The sequence below is a fragment of the Haliaeetus albicilla genome, chromosome 18 (assembly GCF_947461875.1).
Source record: "Haliaeetus albicilla chromosome 18, bHalAlb1.1, whole genome shotgun sequence".
Taxonomy (NCBI): Eukaryota; Metazoa; Chordata; class Aves; order Accipitriformes; family Accipitridae; genus Haliaeetus; species Haliaeetus albicilla.
The window spans coordinates 28,255,914-28,279,536 of NC_091500.1; the positions used below are offsets into that span (position 1 = coordinate 28,255,914).

The 23,623-nt window shown below is 49.4% G+C and overlaps 2 protein-coding genes across 3 annotated transcripts in view; both read right to left on the reverse strand.

The window, feature by feature from the left end:
• The window catches only part of LOC104313766 (keratin, type II cytoskeletal cochleal-like), a 63,696-nt gene extending 41,582 nt beyond the window's left edge, over positions 1–22,114 (reverse strand). The window contains exons 1-3 of one of the 2 annotated variants that reach the window (XM_069806057.1): positions 22,028–22,114; positions 17,787–17,922; positions 16,248–16,335 (exon numbers count right to left, since the gene is read on the reverse strand). The gene's annotated coding sequence lies outside the window, so the exon portion shown is untranslated. Of the gene's footprint in view, positions 1–16,247; positions 16,336–16,740; positions 16,864–17,786; positions 17,923–22,027 lie in introns of those variants that run through there. The other variant, XM_069806059.1, reaches the window with a different exon arrangement.
• On the reverse strand, positions 18,327–22,254 carry BCDIN3D (BCDIN3 domain containing RNA methyltransferase). The gene is made up of 2 exons (XM_069806066.1): positions 22,028–22,254; positions 18,327–19,788 (listed from the first exon to the last, which is right to left on the reverse strand). Exons 1-2 carry the CDS (start codon positions 22,217–22,219, stop codon positions 19,174–19,176), a joined length of 807 nt encoding a protein of 268 aa, XP_069662167.1. The 5' UTR covers positions 22,220–22,254; the 3' UTR covers positions 18,327–19,173.
• Positions 22,255–23,623: the final 1,369 nt, after the last annotated feature.

A 23,623-nucleotide genomic window follows, 5' to 3' on the forward strand; every position in this document is an offset into this window, starting at 1 on the left:
CGGTTTCCCCACTGACAACTGGAAAGTGTATATCAAGCCACATCATACCAGGGCAATTATTTTATGCAGCAGAATAATTCCAGCACTCCATTGATGGGAGCTGAGCTACACCTGAGATAGTCACATTGCTTTAGGACACCCATATCTGCCCATGCACCCATCCTTCCCCCTCTACCATACTACCCCTTAAGCACTGACTTCATTTGAAGGACCAGCCCCTTCCTCGGGGCTAATTTCTGTAGCTCTTCTTACACCAGAGACACAGCCAGCCCTAAACCCAGCTGTTAAATTCACTGGGGAAGTTCTGTATCTTTTGGATTTGTCCGGTGAAGGGCTTCACACCCCTTGCCCCCTTAAGAAATACCAGGCAGTGCCATCAACTCAGGATCTCAGAATCCCCTTTGGGGAGCTGTGGGACAGTCCTACACGGGCAAGGATGCCAAGCCAGCAGTAATCAACAGAGCTGCCAACAGTTTAGCTGCTGCTAAGGCAGTCAGTAGAATAAAGCCAAGCTCATCCACGTTATCTGGTGAGCTACACCTGTGCAATCCAAAGCAGAGCCATCTCCAGGTAAAGCTGTATCAGTTTCAGCTGCAAGAGGCTTCCCAAAGATGATCTCAAACCCCATCTGGAGCCAAAGATTGGCACATCTGCCCAAGCGTGGGGAAAGGAGACATCAGATGTCCAGGACATGGCCCAGTTGTGAGACAAAGCCCAGGGGCAAAACTCAGTGACAGATAAATCCATGTGCTGAAAGCAGGGGGCAGAGCTGATTTTGGTGGGGCAGACTCTGGCAGGGAAGATCACCAGGGAAATATTCACATCTGCACAACAGCAACTGGGCTGGAGTCCAGAAGACAAGCCAGAGCAGACACAGGGAAGCAGCAGGGCTCCTCTGCTGTCTTCCAAGCAGGGAGAGTCTGAGCCCCAGACCACATCTAAGGGCACCACATACCTGGGCTGCTGCCTCCTGGGGTGGAGAGCACCCAAGTGTGAGCTCCAGGCTCCCTCTCCTGGGCAGGTCACACCATTGCAGATGCCTCCAAAGAGGAGGCTCAGTGGCCTCCACAAGCCCTGGATCCCATAAGCTGCCACATCCCAAACAACCCCCTCCTTCCTTCCAGCAAGCCCAGCCTCCCAGGAGAACGGGAAAACAGCTCCCGGGCACCAAGAAAGAGAACACCAAAGCATGGTCAAGATCTTTCCCTGGATGCTTCAAGAGAGTAGAACAGTGACTACAAAGGTAGACTGAGACACAGAGGTTTGCCTGATCCTAAAGTGTGTTCCTCACCCACCAAAAACTCACATCCTGGTGGAAATCATGCCTGTAACCCCACCTGGCTGGCCCAGATTCGTTTCACCGCACACTGAGATCTCATTCCTTCATAGCCCACACACTTTCGAATCAGTCTAGGGATCTGCTTGGGGAAGGCAAATCAGTTCCCAGCAGCGTTACCAAGAGTGAGAAACACCTCCCTCGATCAGATCCCACCAGTCCAGGGAATGGACCTGTTACATTCCCCTCCTTGGTGTCTGGCTTTGGTGAGTAACTTCGAGAGCTCTGGCTGGGGCCTGTGCTGCCAGCCCCACTCTGAAAAAAGGCCATGGACCCTTTCTAACCTGCAGACACACACCACTTTTTTTGTCCTTTTAGGGCTAAATCCTGCAAGAAAACACTAAAAATAACTTTATAGAAGAGACAAACCACATTTTCCTTTGGAAACTCAGCTTTCGGCCCATCTGCTCCCCATGAAACAGCTATCCAGCTGCATGTGGGAGCACTTCTGGTTCTTCTCCCACCTCTCCTTTCCCTCCAGATGTAGGGATGCTCCTTTGGGCAGAAGCCCACCAGGCTCCCATTAAAACAGGCCACGGAACTGGTCTCAGTGCAGACAGCCTAGCTTCTAGTCCTCCCCAGGGCACTGAGCAGCCAGGCTCACGGAGACAAGTAAATTTAGACTGGGGAAATCTGCCTCAAACTGAGTTCATGCTCTGTACCGGAGGGGGTGGGGGGGGAAATCCCTCCACATGTTCCATGTTGTTAAATGTGTGGGAAGTGAGATGGAAATGTGTTCCTGGGGTGGAGAAAGGATGGCCTAGAGCTCTAGAGACTTTCCACTACACTAGTCCCACTGAGTGCAATTGCACTCTTCCAAAAATACCCCCAAGCCCACTCCAATTTCCAACCCAGTTTAATCTGCCAAGTTCCACTTCACCCCCAGCTGCTCCCCCTGGTTCCAGCTTATGTCTGGAGCAACTCCAAGAGACAGGGCACAAGACAGAAGGAGAAAGACGGATCCTCCAGGCTCATCTCCCAGGCCTGCTGCCTGGTACAGCAGTTTCCAGGGATCGAAGCAGATCGAAGCAGCTCACCCCAAGAAATCAGCCATTGGGAAAAGGAACTCCCCCAGTCTTGGGCAGAGAAAAGAGTTTAATTTCCTTTCCCTGCATGATCTTGGACAAAACTGTGCCTCGGTTTCTCCTGTTTGTTTTTGCCTGAAGCCTAAGATGGGATCAAGTTGAGGGGGGTATAATTCAGTTTTCTTAACCAAATGCTCCAGCCCAGGACAGAGAGCAGGGAGTTTAGCAAGCACGAAAGGGGCTTAACCATCAGGCAGGCAGTGATTTGTACTGTCCCTGCTGCCTACCTGAGCTTGAAGAGGTCTCCAGCCCCACCAAGGGCACCCTTGGCTACCCACCCATCATCTCCCTGGCTCTTGGGGAACACAAAACCAGCCACACTCGCTGTGGGGGGGGAACCAGCCTCTTTGCAAGCCCCAGAAATCAGCCACACTGGCTGCAAAGCCAACGCTGTAATTGTCTCCAGGGCACCAGGAGAAGGGAGGGGAGGGCAGGGAAGGGTGGAGGAAAACATGCCCGACCCCATCAGCCCATCCACACCTCTCCACACATCCCTTCAGAGGGAGGAGGAGGAGCAGCCGGCACTGGTTTTTTGACCATATAAGGCTGGGTTTTTCTCTCCGTGACCAATCCGGGGAGGAATGTGAACACCTGAGCTTTGCCTGGTTTGCCAAGGCCCACCCTCCCCTGCCCACACCCTGCCTCCTCGGCCAGGTATGCAGAGCTCTACCTGCAGCAGGGGAGGGGAGGCAGCCTCCGCACAGCCCACTCCACACCTGGCACGGAACAGGGGGTGATTCTGCCCCGCGTGAATTTGTCACTGGGGACGGCGGGCCAGTCGGGGCTTTCCTCTCCTGCAGCCCTTCGGACTCTCCAGGGTGGCCAAGCCGAGCTCAGGTTGTCTGCTGCAAGGCTGGGTTGCCCCTTTCAACTCCTTCCAGTTATTCACCATCCCAGACACGTGAAACACCTCTTCTTCTGTCCTGCAGCCATCCCTGTTGCTTAGTTTCCATCTCCACCTGCGCCTGGCTGGCTGAGGGCAGCCCTGGGGTCTCTACCTCCCAGACAGTGCCTGGGAGACAGGAGTCTGCACAGACCTGTTAAGGGAGCTTCACCTTTGAGATGTCCTCAGCCTGGCTTTGGTTCAGGGGAACTGGATCACGGGGGGACCCCACGCATTGCCCTGTCACAGCTGGGGCTCCCAGCAGTACCAAAACTGGCAGCCTTCTAGCCCAGTGGCTCCCGGTCCTTGTACCACATCTCACTGCCTCAGCCCAAGGTGAGAGGAGGAATGAAGGACAAGGTTGGCCCATCACTTGGTGCCCCCAGACTAGTGGGGGGGAGAGGGGGAATAATAAAAAAATAGACCCAAGCTGCTACCAGCCGGGGGGACATAGGAGAGACCCTGAGCTGCCAGCCCAGCCACAGTCCCGTGTCCAGGCCTCACCGCCTGCCTCTGCCACAGCGATACACGTGCCAACTCTGCCATGACTCCGCATGCCAGCGCCCTGACCAAACGAGCCCAAGAATGTCAGAGAAACCAGCGTTCCCTTGTTGTGCTGCCAAGATTCGGTACCCGCCTTCCAACGATCCTGGTAAGAGCGGGACAGATGCCAGGAGAGTTGTGTCAGCTCAGTGCCCTTGGGCTTATGGGGTGGGGGTGCCAACACGTCCCCCGCCTCCGCCTCCAGGCACGCCAGGGACTCGCACACGCAGCGAGGTAGCAGCAGCTGCTGCTTCAACACACTCCCCACCCAGCCCAAATTCCTGCGTATCCACAAGGCCGTCACAGGCCTGGAGGAAGCCTCACCTGAAACAAAATGGCAATAAAAGTTGGCCATTTGATGTTTGCCCATGTTTAATCCTGCACAGCCCCTCCAGGAGGGCAGAGTCCCAGCGTGGGGGCAAAAAGGGTGGGGAGCAGTGTGCGTGGGAGGGCAACGTTTCATTCCCTGGAAGGCATGAGTCAAACCAGCATTTTCCAGCACCTCCTGACCTGCTCTCCCCTCTATGTACACACCATTTACGCTACGCAGCAACATCACCCCGTGGCAGTGATGGTCAAGAAGGTCTTCCTGTGCAAGAAGCAAAGGGGCACTGCGAAAAGCAGTAGCTCTGCCCACAGATGGGGACGTGAACAAAACTGTCCCTGCCTGGCAGGAGGGGAGTGTGGATTGTGGCCCATGCTAACCTCCATCAGGTCTCAGCACAGATGGGGACATTCCTCTTTCCAGCACAGAAAGTTCACGGGGGCTTGGGAAGTCCAGAGGATAGATGTGTATGAGGTGGTGTCCGTTTTGCTGGGCAAACAAAGGAAAACAGAAAGCAGTTCAGGCCAAATTACTACTAGTGATCAGGACTGAGACTTTGCAGCTCATATCAGGGTCTGTCTGTACCAGCTTTCACATAATCCAGGCTCTGTATGGTCCAGAGACGGTTTACTACCTCACATCCATCATGTTTGCTCTGCATAGATGCTAGCTGAGTCTGAGACGGCTTTCAACTGTGGAGCCTGACAGCACATCATGGCATGGACTGCAAATCTTCACTGGTGGCTTAACCTTGCTAGCAGGCACTGCTAGCACAGAAGACCTGCTCCCTTAGGCTTTTGTAGACATTAGGAACCAGAGCTTGTAACTGTGGTTCAGAGTTTGTTGTCTACTTGAGAGGTCATGCTGAAGTCTCAGCTACTGCACCCTCTCTGCTAGCTTTAAGCATGGCTACTTAAACAACACGTATCCCTCAACATCCTCACCAAGAACAACCAAGCGCTCGTGGTGTATTTGAGGAGGTGGAAGAAGCCCAACACACGGCACATGTCCACCTTCAGGAAATGGAGATGGTTCGGGCCCAGACCGCCCAGCTGTGCTTCCTCCCAGCCTGACAGATCTCTCCAATACACAAATACACCAGGCAGTCTCCAAACCTGAGTCGAGACCCATGGAGGGGCCTGGGTGAGCTGGGGCATTGCCCAGCATGTAGGGCAGGGCAACAGAAAATATTTGAGATTGCAGGTTGAACGAGATGAGTCATTCACAAGGATGGGCAGTCCAGCTGCCGGAGCTGCTCAACTCTCCACCCCTACTAGCATAGTACCCTGGGAAGTTGCTAACCGTGGGAACTGGGATATCACAGCAGGCCAAGCAAGTAGAAAAACATGGCAGTTGCTGAGAGGAGATTAAAACTGTCCATCTCTGCAAAGCAATGACTTAGCGAGAGAAGCAAAACCCCAGAGCTCAGCAGGTCTAGGTGCTTGAGATTGGCTGCTCAGCCTGGCAGGATCCCCGTGGCAATCAGCCAGGTATTCATAACATAATGGGAACAGTGCTCACCCATTCCTGCCAGGGCCTGTGTGTGTTTGCGAGATTTCATAGACACACCCTTCAATTCAAGGGTTTGGAAAAAAAGCTCAGCACCTGAGGAGGAGGGGGAGAAAGAAAAAGAGAAGGAACCACTTCAGAGCTGAGGAATCCCAGCCGTGACTCACTGCGGGATGGGCAGCAGCGGCTCTGACGCAGGAAGCAAACAGGGCTGGGAATTCTGGGGAGAGGGTCGGGGCAGGCTGTGTGTAGCCCTGCAAGGGGATCCTGCAGGGCAAGGCAGCCCCCTCTGTGCAAAGGAGTCCTCCCCTAGACTCACCCAGCACCCAGCCTCCTCATGCAAAGGGGGGCCGCTGCCATTGGGGGCCAACTTCTACTCAGGGAAATGGGCCTTGCTATATTTTAGCATTAGCAAACCTGGCCTGCACATTTCCCAGCTTCCTAACGCCCACGTGCCCAGCTTTACCCACCTATATGGCACTCACATCAACTCCAGGAGTCCCAAACCCTCCTTTGTCTCCAATGTTTCTCAGGCTGCTCATATTCCTGTGCAACACCAAGACCTTCCCTGGCTGGCAATCTCTGCCACCCAACAATCGTTGGCCCCTTCGAGCTGCCTCAACACACACAGAGGAAAAAAAGTTCACTCTTAAAAAAGGGAGTATAAAAACATCTGGGGCTTGATTTCCAACTCTTCCAGAGACTTATCATGTATCCAAAGTGATCTGTCAGCTCCTTTGTGCAGGATAAGTGCAGTAGGGCTGAAAGACACCACTACCAACATAAGAAGGCCAATTTGGAGCCCTTTGTATAGTTTGCAGGAGTTAGAAATACAAGACAAGGAGTAAGATAACACCAATTCAGATCCATAGCTGCAGATCCACTCTAGATTTACACCTGCCTGTCCCACTGGCCTCAACAAGGTGTAAATCCAGCACTCCCTTATCACTTCACCTGATAGAAGCCTATGTAACCTCAATGAAGTCAGTGATGCTGCACCACTTTATCCTCCCCATACAAGCTCTCCCAGTGGGTGACACTGTTTTAAGTCCCAGTTCCTGAAGTCAGGGCAACATGGAAGAACAGTTGCTCTCCTAGTTCAAATCAAAGCTCTAGCCAACAACAGAAAACACTCAAAAACTGCGACTCCAAAACACTTGCAAACTAGACAAAGGGGAACAACTCCAAACGTCTTTTTCTTTTAAAGCAATGGACCACAAGGCACTAAAAAAGTCCTGAAGTTCATTTAGCCTTGGATTTGCCCAGGAGGACACCTGCAACTTAGCACCATGCAACACGTTTACCCCTCTTAAGACCCAGACTCGAGCTAGCATCAGAGAAGCCCTTTGCTCCCATAAACAGACTGCTGTTCAGTCTCCATGTCAGTGCTTTCTCCAACCTAGTTTTGAGTGCACCAAGGTGGTGTGGAGTCTCTGGATGAAGCAGAAGGACTCCATCCACACATGCTCTGCTGACAGCTTCCCGGACAGCCATCTCATACTCATGGCAACAAACACCTATGGGACATGTTCTGACCTGAGTGCTGCATTCAGTTCTCCCTGGAGGATTCGCCCACGTACATATCTGGAGTGTGCTCTGCAGATTATACAACACATGTTATCTAGGGCAACAATGACAAGTGGATCCAGAGAAAAGCCCCTAACTTTGCAAGGTCCTGGAGGATCTCAGCTGGACCAAGGTAGAGGATTCAGTGGTTGGCAGGATTGAATTTCAATACAAAATGCCTGACTGTAACCCAGAAACATGAACTTCCACCTTGCTGGAAGTTTCTCAGTCCTTGATGAGACCTTAAATAGAGCAAGAAGCAACTCAGGGTCCCATCTTTGAATTTATAAGCCAGCCCTTGACCGCAGCAATGTTCCAGCCCTCTGCACTGGTTAAAAACCTGGCTCACAACTGGGAATTGCCTCTTGGCTGCACCTCTGTTCACCACTTAGTTCTGGGAATGGTCAGCATTTCAATCTCTCCTTCCTAAAGCGGGCTGATCTGTTCCAATCCTATTGCCACCCCGACCAGGAAAGACCCTCAATTCTTCACTCAAGCAAAGAAAAGAACCCACAGCAGCCTGGCTGTGCTTGTAAATCCAGGTCCTCCAGCTGCACAAGGAAGAGGCAGCATCAGCATAGAAAGACTTACATTGCTCCTGAGCCTCCTAAAACCCTGCTATCATCATAGCTCCAATTCCAAGATTAACCCTGGGTTTCTACCTGAAGCAGGTACTTGACAGCTCTAAGAGGACAGAGCTGTTGGGACCAGCCTGCAACTGTATTGAGGATGTTGCTGTCCATAAGCAGCAGAGCTGACAAATTAAGACTAACTTCATCCTGACTGTTCTCAACGCCATGCCATCACCTTGCTCCTGATTTATGCTGCTATTAACAAGCACTGGCATCTGCCCCTTCTCTGCCAGCTTAAACCTAAGTGGAATAAGCAAAATTTCAGTGAGCATTGCTACAGCAGTATAGTGGGACTAGACTCCCTGTGGATTTTATGGGAGCTGGACTGGGCCCCTCTGAGTGTTACCTTTGTGCCAGTTTTTCTGCAATTTACTGAGAAGCTTTTTGCGAAGCATCCCAGCCATGCAAAGAATGGGGTGGGGATGTTTTGACATGGAGTCTTGGATCACTTACAGATCCCACCCAGGTCCCTCCATGCTCACCTTCTAATGTTCTCTATGTGCTCTTGTTTCTCAATAACATCAAGCAGAGAGCAATTCAGATAGCGTGATTTAAGAGAAAACAGACTGCAGGGAGCAGACATTGCACAGACCAGAGTGAATATGCACAGCTATCAGGCCCAGGCACAATCTGTGGATGTGAATACAGCATCTGAGGCTAAACCTGCATGTGTTCGTGTGTGCACAAACATCTACATGCACAGATGTGTGCGGAAGTGTCCCTGAACCCCACTGCCTATCTGCATGGGCTGTGAAACTCAACTTTAAGCAATGCCACCACTTAACTGGAAATCTGAGGAGAGACTTGGCCTGGCAGCAAGAAAAGAGGAATGCTTGGGGCAGGTCCTGCCTGTTGGTTGGAGATGAAGGAAGGGCAGAAAGGCCCCTAATTAGCCCAAAGTGAATTTCCTTTGGCAGCATCAAGTGCCCTTTGCACCTCCAGCTGCTAAGCAGAAGGGACAAAACATTCTCCCTCACCAAAAAAAACACTAAGAGATACAGAATTTGTGCTGCCTAACCAGATGTATTTAGCATTAGATTCCTGATAGGTTAAGCTAATCCTGTGTACATCACTAACTTTAGTAAAGCAGAACCTCATCTTAGTGTGGTAGCTCAGCTCCAATTCACATCACCCCCCCCCTTATTTTCTTTGCTTCACATTTGCTCCAGGTGAAGTTAGAACCAAGGCTGACAACACTCCCTTATTCTTCAGTTAAATCCTAACCTGTAAGAAAAAATTCAAATTCTTTCTACATTTTCACAACAAACAGATGCTTCTTGCAAAAGAGAACAGACACATCTAACGCACATGTACATGACTGTCCCTGTTCTCAGTGTTTATCATCTAAAAAGCCTTGCAGAATCACATTTGTTTAGTCTGCAGCGAGATCAGAATCCAGTTTTGGATGTGGATCTACATTTCACAACTGGCCTTTATTCCTCTAATGCACTATTCCAGCCTTTCCACCTGAATGCAAAAACCTGCAAAATTCAGCGGGTCTTCAGATCCGGAGCTCACCTGTTGAGCCATGAACTTCGCATTGATAGAACCCCTGGTGAAGGTGTCTGAAGCAGCCCTACAAAGCAGTGCTCCCTTCAGTTCTCAGACACTGGTGAGAGCTTTCCTGAATTCACAGGAATGTATTAGCCTTAGTAACAGTGCCCAGTTACAGTCCATGAACCATGCCAGGGAAAGACAGAAAGGCCAGAAGTGACTCTGGTACTCCTAAAAGGGCAACAACAAATTCAACTAGGTGTGCTGGGGTAGAAGTAACCTCCCGGCACACACATTCATGTCCCCCAGTCCATGCAAATACTGCTCTGAAGTAAGGAGAGTGATGGGGGCAGGCAGACGGCCCTTGGGCTGGGGAACCTCAGGAGACACAGCCAGCTCAGGCTTCTTTTTCCACCTCACTGGGAAAGGAGAATTCAGAGGCTGGGCCACCCAGCCCCAGAGGGCTTTGTCAGCATTGTTTGCAGCAGGGAGCAGGCTGTCGCCCCGCCTGGCGCTTCCCTTTGTGCATTTGCTGAGCTCTGATCTTACAGCGTCCATTGCCGTGGGGAGGGAACTGCTCGCAACCAGGGCAGACAGCTCCAACCTACTTTCGCTGGGTTTTGCGCAGAAGGCAAATCTTGCAGGCTTCAAAGCTTCCACATCAGCAAATTGTCTGACAAGCGCCTTCCCTGACATCTTGTCAAAGAAATGCCTATGTAAGGGAGGTTGGGGGGTGTGGTGGTGTTCTCTCATATGTGGAGGTGCCCAACTTCTGCATTATATCCAGGAACAGCTCATCTACCACCCCTTTCCTTTCCCCCAGCCCCTCAGGCCGAGACCAACCTGCTCTTTGCCATGTTCACTGCCCCCAAGTTCCTGTTTTGCCATCGTGCAACCACAGTGCAGGTGCCTCTGCCCCACAGCAGATGCACATGCAAAGCAGTTCCTGTGATGGGGGGAAAATAGGCCATTCTCCCATCTTATCATAACCAAATTTGTGTTTCTGTTGCATGATATCCATACACATATCAGAGAGAGAGGAACCAGGGTGAGCCGCTCTCCATGATCTCCCTCTAAGAGATCCAATGGCCTCTTTGCAATTCTCTGCTTTTTAAGAGTCAAAATCTTAAGACTACCCTTTAAGATGATATTACACAATGTGCTGCAAAAGCAACTGGTGGACTCAGTGGGCCCACCTGCAATCAAAACCCTGGACCCCGAAATCAAAACAGGGAGTTGAAATGAACCAGGTTCTGCATCAATCAGTTTCTCCACTGATGACAACTGTGACTGTCATCAAATGTACTTCTACAGGGTACATTAGGACCTCTGGAAACCTCCACGTACCTTCTCAGCACATGCCTCCTCTCCTCCCTGTCTCTACATATACACCTGCACATACACAACATTATCAGGTTTACTAGTGGCTTTATGAGCATTTACACACTCAATAAAACATTCTTTTGCCTTGCAGTTGTGCCAGCTCTTTGTAAATCCTTAATACTCTTCCTTTTGAACCTGGACAAGAATGAGGCCACCTCTACCAACACTGTTCGCTGTAGTTTATAGCTTACAACTCCTTAAAAAGACTTTCTTTCCTCACTCCTAAACCTCTACCCTTCTGAGTCATGCTCTGCACAGTGCCTGAAGTCAGCACTTCACACAAACCAGCTGAAGCTGGTCTTCAGAAAAAACGCAGACACATACATACAAAGCAGGGAACAGCTACCAGCCAGGACCTGCAGCCTTGGCAAAGAGCAGAGCGAACTTGTTGGTGACGGCACCAGCTAGAAATGCAGATCAAGAGAGAACACGGAGAAGCAGAGCAGCTCTCCGCTCTCCACCTCCCCTGAAGGCAAAGATCAGTGCTTGGGACACTAACTACTCACCTGGGAAACTTGCACCAGGGGAGAGAAAGGCCTAGCACAGGCCTGTTTTTTCCTTTGCATTACTCTATTCCTCAACCTACAGCTCAGGTAAATACATCCTTTGGCCTTGGGAATCCCCCCCAAATCAGATTTGCACTGATGTTATTCAAAGTCAGATGAGATTCCTACTTTCAGTATCAATAGTACAATCCTCAGGACAAAAAGAGCTCAAAATTACAAAAGCCAGGAGGTACCCCAGGAATACCTAATTTGATTCCCAAGTCTCATCCGGATTTACTCTCCTTTTCTTCCTCCCTCCTCTCCAAAGCAGTTACAAGGCTTACCACTCCTGTGAGGTCCCTGTTCCCTTTCACTGAGCCATTTCAGACAGTATCTTTTCCACTCAAGGCTGAATACTTCATTACAAATTCCCATGCTCTCAGGTTCAACATCTCTACTCTCTCACAGCTTTTCTATGACGGCAATGCTTGCCCTGAGCACTGTACAAGATGTCACAGAAGAAGCCACACTGTTTTGCAAAGTCCCACAGGCTGGTTGAGGCAAGGTAGAAAAGGTGCTTTCACAGGTCACCGTGGCTGCCCTGATCCAAGGACAAGGTTGTCCACAGAGGTGATCTGCAGTGGGCTCAGAAATGATCCAGGGCAAACCAAAAGCAGCTCTCTTCTGAGGCATTGTCCTGAGTAACAACTGTGGGTATTTTGAGGAAGAGACTAAGCAACACCTGTTTAAGCAATGGTTAAGATGTGGAGTTCGAACTCAACCTGAGTCAGTAAGGAATGCACTGCAGGTCCTGCTCTAGGGGCTGGAGGACAATAAATAATTCTGCATCTGCCCTACCTAGCCACCCCAGACAACAGGAGTCAGCGCTGGTCAGGCTGGGAATGTCCAGAGAATGCAGTGATTACTCCAGCAAACCAGTCCCAGGAGAACCAAGAGCCCTGGATAATAGCCACCACACACATTCCTGAAAAGCTCTCACAACTCTCAAATACTGTCCTGCTAATTCACTTGCCTCCATGCACTGGCAGCAACGAGGTCTAACCCCTGACATAATGCACAGCAGCCCTACAGAGGAGACCTCCTGCCCTGGTACCGTTAAGGCACTGCAGCTGCAGGAAATTGATGTTCTCTAAGTAGAGAGTGACACCAGACCCCAAACAGGGCAGCTCACATCCAGCTCCCTTACTTGCTTTTATGCTCATGCTGTGTCACCTGCTCTGATGGGACGTGACAATGCTGGCTGTATTAGAAGGGTATGTTTAAACCTTCGCTCTTCGGTATGCTTTCGTCACAAAGGGAATTCTTCCCCAACACACAACCAAGGATCTCTTCCCTCACGCTAGCCACTTCACAGACAAGCTTTTCGCACCACCATCTCACATGCTTAAAACAGTGATCTTCTAGGAGGTAATTGAGATTAAAGGGACACAGAGAAAGAGATGAGCAGTCTCAAGGGCCAGCCAGGAGAGGAGCCGCCCTGCTTACTTCCTTTTGATCTCCGCAGAGAACACCACGGAGCTGCCCTTCTCTTTTGATGTGTCACCCTGCAGCTTGTTCTCTTGCAGGAGGGCAGGCCTGTTGCAGCATGACTGCTCCTGGATTTCAGCTGCTGGGGTAACAAAGCTGCGTTTCAGCAGCTTCTATGCGTTTCACAGACTTCAGAGTCACTGGGTTGACCCCAGGGGTGGAGGGGAATTGAGAAGGCCAAGGAGAGACATCACCCTCAGACTCAACTCTAACTAAATCCTTGTCACTCACATGAAAGATGCATAAATTACTAGTGCAACAATAAAACAGAATGAATTATTATGGAATCATGAAGCATTCCACACCAGGAAACAGAGCAGAGGATCTGCAGTGCCATGTCTAATCTTTGACCCACCATATACGACTCAGATGAAGAGGGTTTTAATCAATTACAAAGGCACTTATCTAAAGTGTGTTCTGCTGTGGAAACATGAGTAAGATCCCTCCTTACCTTCCCTGCTTCACAGCAAGGTCCCCACACTACAGGGAAGGAGCTTAGAAAGCTCTATTACTCTGAAAACATTATCACTCAAAATAAAACCTTCTGCTCAGAGTCAAGCTGCTCTGTGAAGGATCCAAGGATGGAGCGGTTTTGTTGCGAGTCAGGATAAAAATCCACGCAGCTGATAATAAGCATTTTATAAGCCTGATCTACAACTGATTGAACTCAGATTGTCTGGTCATAACAGATCAGGTCTGCATAGTATTTCATATTCACTCAAGAGCTTATCACACCAGATGTCAGGCTATGCTTCCCAGTGAAATAAAGAGTGCAAGATCACAGGTCCAAGGAAAGGAGCAGCTCACTCAAGTTCTGCAGCCAGCTGGTGACAAGCCTAAGAAAGGAACCCATACTTCCCAATCTAGAATGAAGCTCTTGAGATGTGAGCATTTTCAGTTCTCATAAGAACATTATAAGTATATACCAAACCCAGATCATGACCCCAAGCTTTCCTCTTCCAACTCAACACGCCTTCGGAGTCCAAACCTAGTGGATGACCCAGCTCTAAAGTAACAAAGACACTGCCACATAATTACATCCAAGAAACTCCAGCTTGAGCTGAGAACTGGTGGCAAGCCTTCTGCCCATAATGCTCCAAGGAATTTTTGTGCAAAGGCCTGTGGGGAACCAAACCTCCCGCCCATGTTAACGCAAGTGAATCTAATGAGAAAACTGAGGTGCCTGCAACAAAACCCTGAAGACTAAAAGAGCCCAGTGGCAGGACAAACTTCCCACACACTACTTACCTATCAACTTCTCCACTAGGTATGGAGAGACTGCATCTAAGCCTTGGAGACTCAAATAGACCATTCTCGCCTAGGCATCAAATTTAAGTGTACATGGCTAAGCCACATCCATTTCCATAATGAACAGGGCACAAGGAAGCAAGTTGCTAACCTTTTTGATCCCCTCTGACCTCCCCTGATCATTTGCAACAAGGCCAAATAGGACCAGCCTTCAGCACATGTCCAGAGTGAACCTCAGACTCATACGCTGGATTTGTGGTTGCTTTTCCACCAAGCCCCCCCCCAACTCTGCCAAAAGGGCTCCGTTTCCTCACACCACCAGCTCACCTAACAAATCAAAAATTTGCAAGAGAACTGGCTTGCACCTGGTAGAGAAAAGCCATCATGTGTTTGGTTTGTGGCTGTTCTTTTCTCAGGTTTCCACGCTGCCAGAAACAGACGCCCGTATTTCCAAGCGTTGACAACTCTCACTTTTCTCCTTTAATTCATGGGCAGTGAAGTGTCAGGAAGAACAAGAATGAACTTGCCCTCAACTGAGCAAAGGAAATAGAAAAATCTGCAGCTTCTGCCGTACAAGCTTGTAGTGACAAGTTGCTGGATTTCCAGCTAGAGGAAGCTGCTTATGGGAGCAGACTTGTTGTTGCCAACTCTCAGTTCCTAAACTTGATTCCCCCACTCTTGGGCTGGTCACACATTCTGAGGAAAGTTGAATTAAACCATTTTTAAACCATGTCACCATTTAGAAATGCTGATGAACAGTGTCTGCAAGGCTGTCAATATATATACGTGTAAGAAGGGAAGCAGACAGCAGGGAGATAGGTGCTTACAATAGTCATTTGCTCTGGCAGCTGTCAACATTAAACTGATAAAATTGCTGCTGCTGCACCATATTTATGCACTAAGCTTTTCCCCACTGAATCCAACATGAGAATCTAGGAAACAGTGAACTGTCTCTTAGCATAAGCAAAAGTTAAGACAAATAAAAAATAATAAAAAAGGGCTTCTGACTCCATCTAAATCTTACTTCCTACAAAGGCTGGAAGCAACTGCAGAATCATCCCGAAACTGGAACCTCCAAGTTCTCAGCCCCAACTTTGATGCTAGCTTACGCATAACTAGATGCTTCACCTCTTCTGCCTAGATTTTTCCATCCAAGGGGGATAGTTAGCTGCGACTTGCTACACAGCAGTGGTGTGAAACTTTATTAGTCAGAACACTTTGAAGGTATGGTACCTAATTAATATCTGAAGTGGCTGCAGTGATTATTATGAACAATGGCATAGCTCACAGCTGGTGATACAGCTCAGCTCATCAGTATTCTCAAAAGTGCTGTGCAAACATACAGCCAATACTCCACATCAGAAATCTCCACAGTGGTGGGCGGTTATCATTTCGTGGACGGAAAAAATGAGGCAAGGTCTGATGGAGCCCAGCAACAATCACAAACCACAGAGCATGGGAACTTTAAGAGGCACTCACATGGGAATTCCTCACTTGCTGCCAGGATGGAACAGAGCAGCAGTCTGACAGTCCCATCACAGTACCCTGCAATATTTTGGGTCTGTTTGGAAATGCTTAGCTATACATGCTCTGTGCAGGTGTTGAATTTAGCAGGCTCCTGTAAGGAACCATAGGGTTGGAGCTTTAAGGGTACCAATGAGCAAGCAGGATCTCTTAACTAACCCTCCAATGCACAGGCACACACAAATACCATGCCACATAATGAGCGAGCCACGGCAGCTATGGGACCTACACATCAGCACAGCCTGATGCCATACGCTCCCAGCTGAGTAGTGGAAGCACAGCCCTCCCTCTACATACGCAGGCAAGTTGCATCTCCCTCATTTCAGCAGCAGCAACCACCGCCAGGTTGGCCCCATCCTTGGATCACGGAGGTGATGAGCAAGCAGTACTTTCAGCACAGAGGTCTCTGCACCTTCCCTTAACCCAGGTACCCTGAACTCTACAAGCGTTACCACCCCCAGGACTCACACAAGCAAGGAGCATCTCCATTTCACCAGCTGTACAATGAACAATTACCAACCAACTTTGCAAAGTGCTCTCAGCAATAGGGAGCGGAAGTGTTGGTGTTAACCCTCATCTTTACTTTCATTCTTTCTTGCCTTCAGGAGACCTGGAAACACATTTTAGCCACATTGCAAAATGCAGAGAGAGTAGAGTATAAAAAAAAAAATTCTCCAGAGCCTTACATAAGCACTGCAGTTGAGATCCATAGGCTCTCTTCTGTCACTGTGTCATGGAGCTGGGTTCCCACCTGCCTCATCTCCTGACAGCTTCCTGGAGAGCAGAAGCAGCAAGGTGAAAAGAAAAGGAAGGGGATTTTTTCTCCTGTCTGCTAAAGGACTGACTCCATTTTGAGCTCCTTAGATTTGTGTTGACATTATTTTGAGCTGTATTTGTGGCAATATCCAAAGGATGAGAAACAAAACACACTGCTTTGCCAAAGCCAAACAGAGCTAATTTTGGAGCTCAGCCATTTCTGAGACAGTGGGACATATTGGTATTAGTGATTTAATAGTACAGACTTGAGAGACAAATAAGAAGTCATCATACTGTTACCTACACACTGGGCTGGTTTGCAGGTCTGTACATGGCCAGCATATAAAGGCTGGAAAAAAAGAAAACAGCCCACAATATTTCAACAAACAGCAGCCCAGAAGAATCCCCCAGGCAGATGCTGACCTGTCACTCAGTGTATAAGGAACATAGAACAGGGTCTCTTTGAAGGGGAAGGTCATTCTAGATGGGTGTAGGGGATGTCTCCTGTGTGTAACTCACTCTTGGGTTGTCTACCTCCCTAGCAACTCTTCATAAAATTTTTCACAGGCAAATGTGTAAATCCCCAGAGGAAAACGAAAGGCAAGAAACCCTATTCACCCCTTTAAACTTGAGCACTGAAGAGATAAGTCCAGGTCTATTTTATAAATATTTCAAAGTTCAAAGAAAACAGCAACTAATATTGACACAACCCAACAGAAACATTCCAAGGGGCAAGGCTGTAGGTTGCGCGATACTCCAGTGCCACCAGCCGCACAACTCAGGAAAGAGCAGCTAAGCAGAACGAAAGGGGAGGCTGAGCTGCCTAGCAGCATCAGGTGAGCCAACAACCCTCAAGTCCATGGAGCTTACCCATAGATTACAATGAATGTCAGATGAGGTGCTTAATTACCAAAGTGATAAATGTTATAAGCTGCAAGAGAGATCAGGCACTTGGGTGAACCCTCAGGAAAATATATGACAAATTGGTGCTCCTTTCTCTCCCACAGGAATAGTGAAATCAGCCCAGACTTAAGTCTTCTTTAAGAAAATTAACAACCACCACCACCAGGGAAGGTACATTTGTCTGCAGCTGAGAAGGCAGAGAAGCTCAGTGGGAGTCCTAAACATTTTCTACATAGCAGAACACTGGAAGCTGCATTATGTGAAAAGCCTCAAAGCCTCTCTGTGACCCTACTCAGTCCCTTTAAACACAGGTATGTGCACACATGCTTTTTTCACACGTCCATCCATGGATCCCAGTAGTTTTTCATCCAGAAGGCTGTGGCCAGCCAGCTGGAACATTCACATGCTTCACTCTTTCATCTGAGCTCATTGTGGAAGAAATCAAAGCTTTCTTCCCCCCACCCGCACCCCTCCCTCCACTATCACTACATGAGTAAATAACAAGGAAGTCCCAGTAAGAACACAAAGTAAAATGCAATCCAAGTTTTTCCTCTGCCCCTGCTCACCTGGGCAGAACTGCTAGACAAGAGCACCTCCTGGAGGAGACGTCCTCCTCTTTCCTCTTTCTCTAGGGCTGAGCTCTCGTGACACAACGCTTGCGGCACGTACCTGGGCTTCCCTCTCACTTCGCAGTAGTGGAACCTAGAAATTTGTAAGAGTCATCAGTTCTCTCTTTCTGTGTCACAGTCTACCCAAGTGAGGTTTTTAATCTGTTTAGACAACACTGTGAGTCCTACTTACTATCAAAGCTAACAAAACCACTATGTATGAACTAAAGGTAGCAGAGATATTAAAATGAGAAAAATGAGTTAAAATAAGACATTTTGCTCAAGTTTTCTTTCTTCCTAGATTTTACTGAAGAAAAAAAACAACCCACAACCCAGTGAAAGTTGTAATACTTCAACCTTAGCCAAGCATAGCTTCAAACTTACCAAAGTCTCATCTGAGCCTATAAATAAAACGAATTATAAACTCAGTTACCTGGGACTGCTTAGGTGTTGAAAACAATGTGAACAAAAAGAAAGATTAAAAAACCCAACACAGTATTACAATAAAATTAAGTTATTTTTATTTCAAGGATATTATTACAAAAAACGCTCACTCTGTTATACACTTAAATGAACACACGCCCTACCATAGAAAGCCCTCACTCCACAGAAAGATCACATCACTGTCAACCTCCAAAGCATACTTCAGGCAAGCCCCATCTGCAAAGGTGCATTGATCACAGCCTGACCAGTATCACAGAATGGTTTGGGTGGGAAGGGACCTTTAAAGGCCATCCAGTCCAACCCCCCTGCCATGAGCAGGGACATCTTCAACGAGATCAGGTTGCTGCGAGCCCCGTCCAGCCTGACCTTGAATGTTTCCAGGGGTGGGGCACCTACCGCCTCTCTGGGCACCCTGTCACCCAGACACCCTCTGCAACAATCCAACTCACTTGTTCATAGCTGGTAAACCAGGCTATGTGTTTTCCAAGAGCATTTTAAACAGAAAACATGACAAGAAGCAGAACGACGAATGCATCGCACGGGTCAACAGAAATGTTCCCTTTCCTTGAAAAGCCCCAGGGACAAAAAAGGCATGTTCTCTCTTCTTCCAGGGAATATTCTTGGTACACATAGAAAGCACGTATGTAGCAACTTTGATTTCAAGAGCACTTTCTAGGAACAGCAGTCTCAGAACCCACAAGGTAGGTTAAAACCACCATCACGTTTTGCAGATAGAAAAAAAAAAAAAATAAAAAAACATCACAGACATTACTTGCCTCAAACTCCCTAGGTCGGTCAAGGTCTGGTCCCAATAGGGATTTACAAATTCCTAGATCTGACCCTGTAAACAGCAAGCAGCTCCTTGCCTGTGAATTCATGAATGTCAGAAGCCATTTGTCAGTCACTGCTCCTGTTCTGAAGACTCCCTGCCCTCATGATTTGAGCCATTTGATTTAAAAAGCAGGAGGCTTCTGTCCCAGCTGGTGCTCCCAAAGCAGCACACCAGCTCCATGGCGCAGTCCTTCGTTAAGATCTGGGTTATCCTCTCCGCCATATCCCCATTAATAGCAAGAGATCGGAAGTGATCAAAGTCATTTCTGCCCAGCTTCCGAAGGCGGCGTGCAGCTGCCCTGTAGCACTTCCACGGCTGAGGTTCAATCAGCAGGTACTTGCACAGAGAGGAGAGGAAGGACAGGAACTCCATCAGGCCACTATCCCCATGATTCAGGTGGATCCACATGGTCACAGACATGCAAAAACCGATGTCAAAGGTGGAGCGGCCAAAACGGCCCAGGTAGGAGCGCAGGATTGGCTCCCGGGCACTGGAGTCCATGATGTCCAGGTTGGCAAAGGACATGGAGGCAGGAAAGGGGCTGCACTGCTGAGCCCTCTCAATCAACACTGGATCAATGTCACAGCACAGAAGGTTTAGATCCTTTCCAGCTGCAGGCTGGTCCAGGCAGCCTTTGCTCTCCTGAAGGCCAAGGAGATGCCTGTACAGAGCCACACTTAGCTCCTGCAAAAAGGAAAACAACAGGGGTTCACAGGGCCTGCTCTGCTTCATTAACACATACTAAGCACATAGGATCCCACTCCTAGCAGCAAGGTATGAGCACCAACTCAGAGCTTTCTCTTGAAAAAGTTCAGAACAACCACCTCACCAACAATCTTCCTTTCTGCAGCAAAAAGCATCGCGGTAGCCCTGACTACCAGAAAGTCAACCAGAGATTGGAACATCACCCCACACTCGGGGTTTTGCTCCAAAAACGATGGGAAAGATGAGTTTTAGTAACAGGAATCTTGCTGGATTATCCCCATCCAACGTCGGGATGAAGGCTTCACTGGCTTCCCTAAGTGAGCTCCCTACTGACAGAGGTATATATAATGCCTAATTTAGAGTAATAAATTTCTTCTGCTGCTGCTAAAGTAAGACATTCCCTGACCATTAGATTGTAGCATAAGATAGTTAACATGAGAGCTTTCCTTCAAATTGCCTTTCACAGAGTGCGCCACTAAGTGGAAAGCGTATTAATCTTTCATTAAACAGATCCGATGAAGTTCCTGAATGGCATCGGCTCTGAGCACAAAGCCCACACAAGCAGGCAGAGTGTCCTCTAGTGGTGAAAGTCTCTGCATCTCAAAAGAACTGGACAGAACATTTTTACCTGACCTGTTTTACAAGTTCACCTGAAATAGGATCTAGAGTTGTCCTTTAGATAATACCTTAGGTAGACTTTCAAACCTTCTGGCTGGGGCTGGGGGAAGAGGAGCCATGGAAACAGCAGTACTCTTGTCCCCAGCCAGAATGCAATTTCATTCTGAATGAATAATTATTTCTAAGTTAATACATTGATAAAGTTGCCATCTGAAAAAAAAAAAAAAAACCCTGAAAAAAAAATCTTTAAACATAGTTAAATTAAACATTGCACCAGTATACATCAGAGATGCACAGATACTTCTGAATTACAACACAGCAAAGCTGCACACTGAGGAAAAGCCATGAGAAAAAAGCAGAACTAGGTAAAGAAAGAGAAGGAACTTTCAAAATAGGAAATTCTATGAGATTCACCAGCTCTGTCACAAGACCTTCAAGAGCATGCAACCAGGACTTTAGTTTCAAGTTCTGTCTCATGGATAAATGACGCGATATACACAACAAATTATGGTTTCTAGCTTCAGGGTTGTCCAGTTCACCTGCTCTTATGGCAGTCCTATAGTGGCTCTCTGGTGCTCGGGACATGCAGCAACCCAGGGCACTGCAGGCTTAGGCCTCAGTGGGAAAGAGGACAGAGCCACCAACTCAGCTTCCTAAACCAATTCAACAACACAACCAGCTCCGCTCCACCCTGCCTTCACCCCAACCTTCACCCTCCTCTCACAGGGGACCTGCAGAGGGGGCTTCCCACAAACCGATGATCTCCTGACCCCCACCAGTCTCATGCTGCACCCAAGTCCTGCTTTCCCACCCTGCCTTTTACACAGGCTCATCCCTGTCCCTGGCTGCTATCCCTGCCCCATCCAGGCTGTTTCATTCCTCCCCAGCCGCCCAGGTCAGTGCTTTCCCCAGCCTTCCCCACTGCTCCCCAAGACTCCAGGCTGCTGCCCCCACCCAATCTTCTCAGTCTGCCCCATTCTTGCCCACCATCCCATGGAGTGCCTCCCCCAACCTTCCCAGTCTTCCCTCCAACATCCCAGGTCATTGCCTGCCCCAGCCTCCCCATTCTGCCCCAATGCCCCCAACACTCCACACCAGTGCCTCCCCACCTTTCCAATGCACCTCCCAACACCCCAAGCTCCTGCCTCCCCCAGTCTCCTCCGTTTGCCACACTACCTCAGGTCACTGCCTTTCCCAGTCTTCCCAGTTTGCCCCACTGCTCCCCTCCCAGGTCCTCGCCCCCCATTCCCCCCCGACCAGTGCCTCATCTGCAATCTTTTCCATATGCTGGACTGTCCCGCAGTACCCCAGAGAAAGGCCTCCCCAGTCCACCCCACTGCCCCCCAATACCACAAACCGGTGCCTCCCCCCAGTCTTTCTCACAGCCTCCCTAAACTCCAGACCCGTACCCCTCCTCCATCTTTCTCACCTCTCCCCAATACTCCAGACCAGCGACTCCCCCCAAATCTTTCCAGCCTTCCCCCCACATCTTTCCAGCCTTCCCCCCACAGCCCAGACCACCACCCCAGCGTTTCCCCTCACCCCAAGCCTGCTGCCCCGCGGCCTCCCCCTCCCGCTGCCCACCGAGGCGGCCTCTTACCCCCGAGTTGCACCCCACATCGAGCCCCAGAAGCGGGCGGGCCGCGGCGGGGAACAGGCTCTGCAAGAGCCCGCCAGGCAGGAGGCTGACTCGCCCCTCGGGCGGATGGAAGCGGGAATAATTAGGGAAGTTGCCATAAGGAGCAGCGCCAGGCTCCAAGGCTGGAGACCCTTCACTCATGGGCGCCGCCATTTTTCCCTCTGCACCGGGCGGAAACCGGAGACGAGCAGAGGAGTTCCGGGGAAGAAAAGTTCCGGGGGGGGTCGCGCCTGCGCATAGCGGAGGCGGAGCTGGAGCGGGGGGACGGGGATGAGGGCCAAGGCCACCCTCCCTCTGCCAACACCAGCCTGCCCGGGTCCATCTGAGTGAAAAGAAGAATTCTGAGAGATTTTGTGTAAAAACACCCTGTCTGGGACCCGGCACGACGGTTCCAACCACCCAGGTGTCACCTTTGGCCCGGCCATCTTTGCCCTTTGCCCCAGCGTTGCCATGGCGATGCTGCGGCCTAGCGTGAGGACGCAGGCCTTTGGGGGGGATGTTGGGGTCCCCAGCCCAGGGCACCTCTGCAGCAGGGCCCTGGAGGAGCCCCCACCCCCAGAGAACCAAGCCACGTCCAAAGAGCGGTGTCAAATAAAGCCAGGAACTTTATCTCAGCTTTCGCTCAGTGCCGCTGTCAAAACCCGCCTGAATCTGGGCAACCCAACCTCGGCCAGCGCTTTACCTATTTAGAAAAGCTTTTACAAACTTTTATGAAAATACTATTTACACACAAAAATAATATATAAATGTTATTTAAATCGCATTTAAACATACGATTGCCCAGGCCCCCATAGGCAGGATGTTTTACAGCAGAAGAAAATGAAAACTCTCAGTTCAAGGAGGAAAAGAGTTGGCATGGGGGAGGTTTTAGAGTCAAGTTGACACAGGGAACCTGGATTTCATTTTATGCTGTTGTTTTTAATCACAGCGTGAAGAGCAGAGGGCGCCAGGAGCTCAGAAATGCAGGTGAACGACTCCTACCTGAATTAAAGCCCTTCTCGCTTTTTTTTCTTGCCATGGAAGAAGCAGCAGGGATCAGCAGGGATTCCCCCACACTGTAGCAAGGCCTGTGCAGAGTTGGCATCGAGAGTCCATCCTTCCTCAAAATACCTCAAGCATGGAAGGGAAGGAAGGCAGAAAGACATGCAAAAGTAAACAAAATTTTCCCCCTTCTCCAGGTAGTGGAATTCAGGTTTCTTGAGGTCTCCTCTGACCCTCTCTGGCTGTACTTGGGTCCCCCAAATTCCTGTCCTGTTTGCTATAGGCACAGGAAGCACCACGATCCCTTCCTCTTTCCAGCATCCTTCGCAACCTGATGAATCTGCTGGTGTTCTTCCTTGACCCACATCCTTGCAACCTACCTCCGAGTGGTCCCACTTCAATTAAGCCAAATGAATTTTTGCCCCGTTCCTCAAGAGCCAAGTGTTGAAATTTGACTGAATCATCAGCCTTTTATCCCATTTGTGGTAATTACAGGAAGAGCTAATGAAGCCTCATATAAATGCTCATGGCCACCTCATTTTTTGCACGGAAATGCTCCACTTCAGTTACTTTTTC

Coding starts and splice junctions, on each gene's coding strand:
- BCDIN3D (XM_069806066.1), bottom strand. CDS start 22,219: ATGGCGGCGCCCATGAGTGAAGGGTCTCCAGCCTTGGAGCCTGGCGCT. Junction 19,789..22,027: donor ATGTGGGGTGCAACTCGGGG/GTAAGAGGCCGC, acceptor TCCTTTTTGCAG/GAGCTAAGTGTGGCTCTGTA.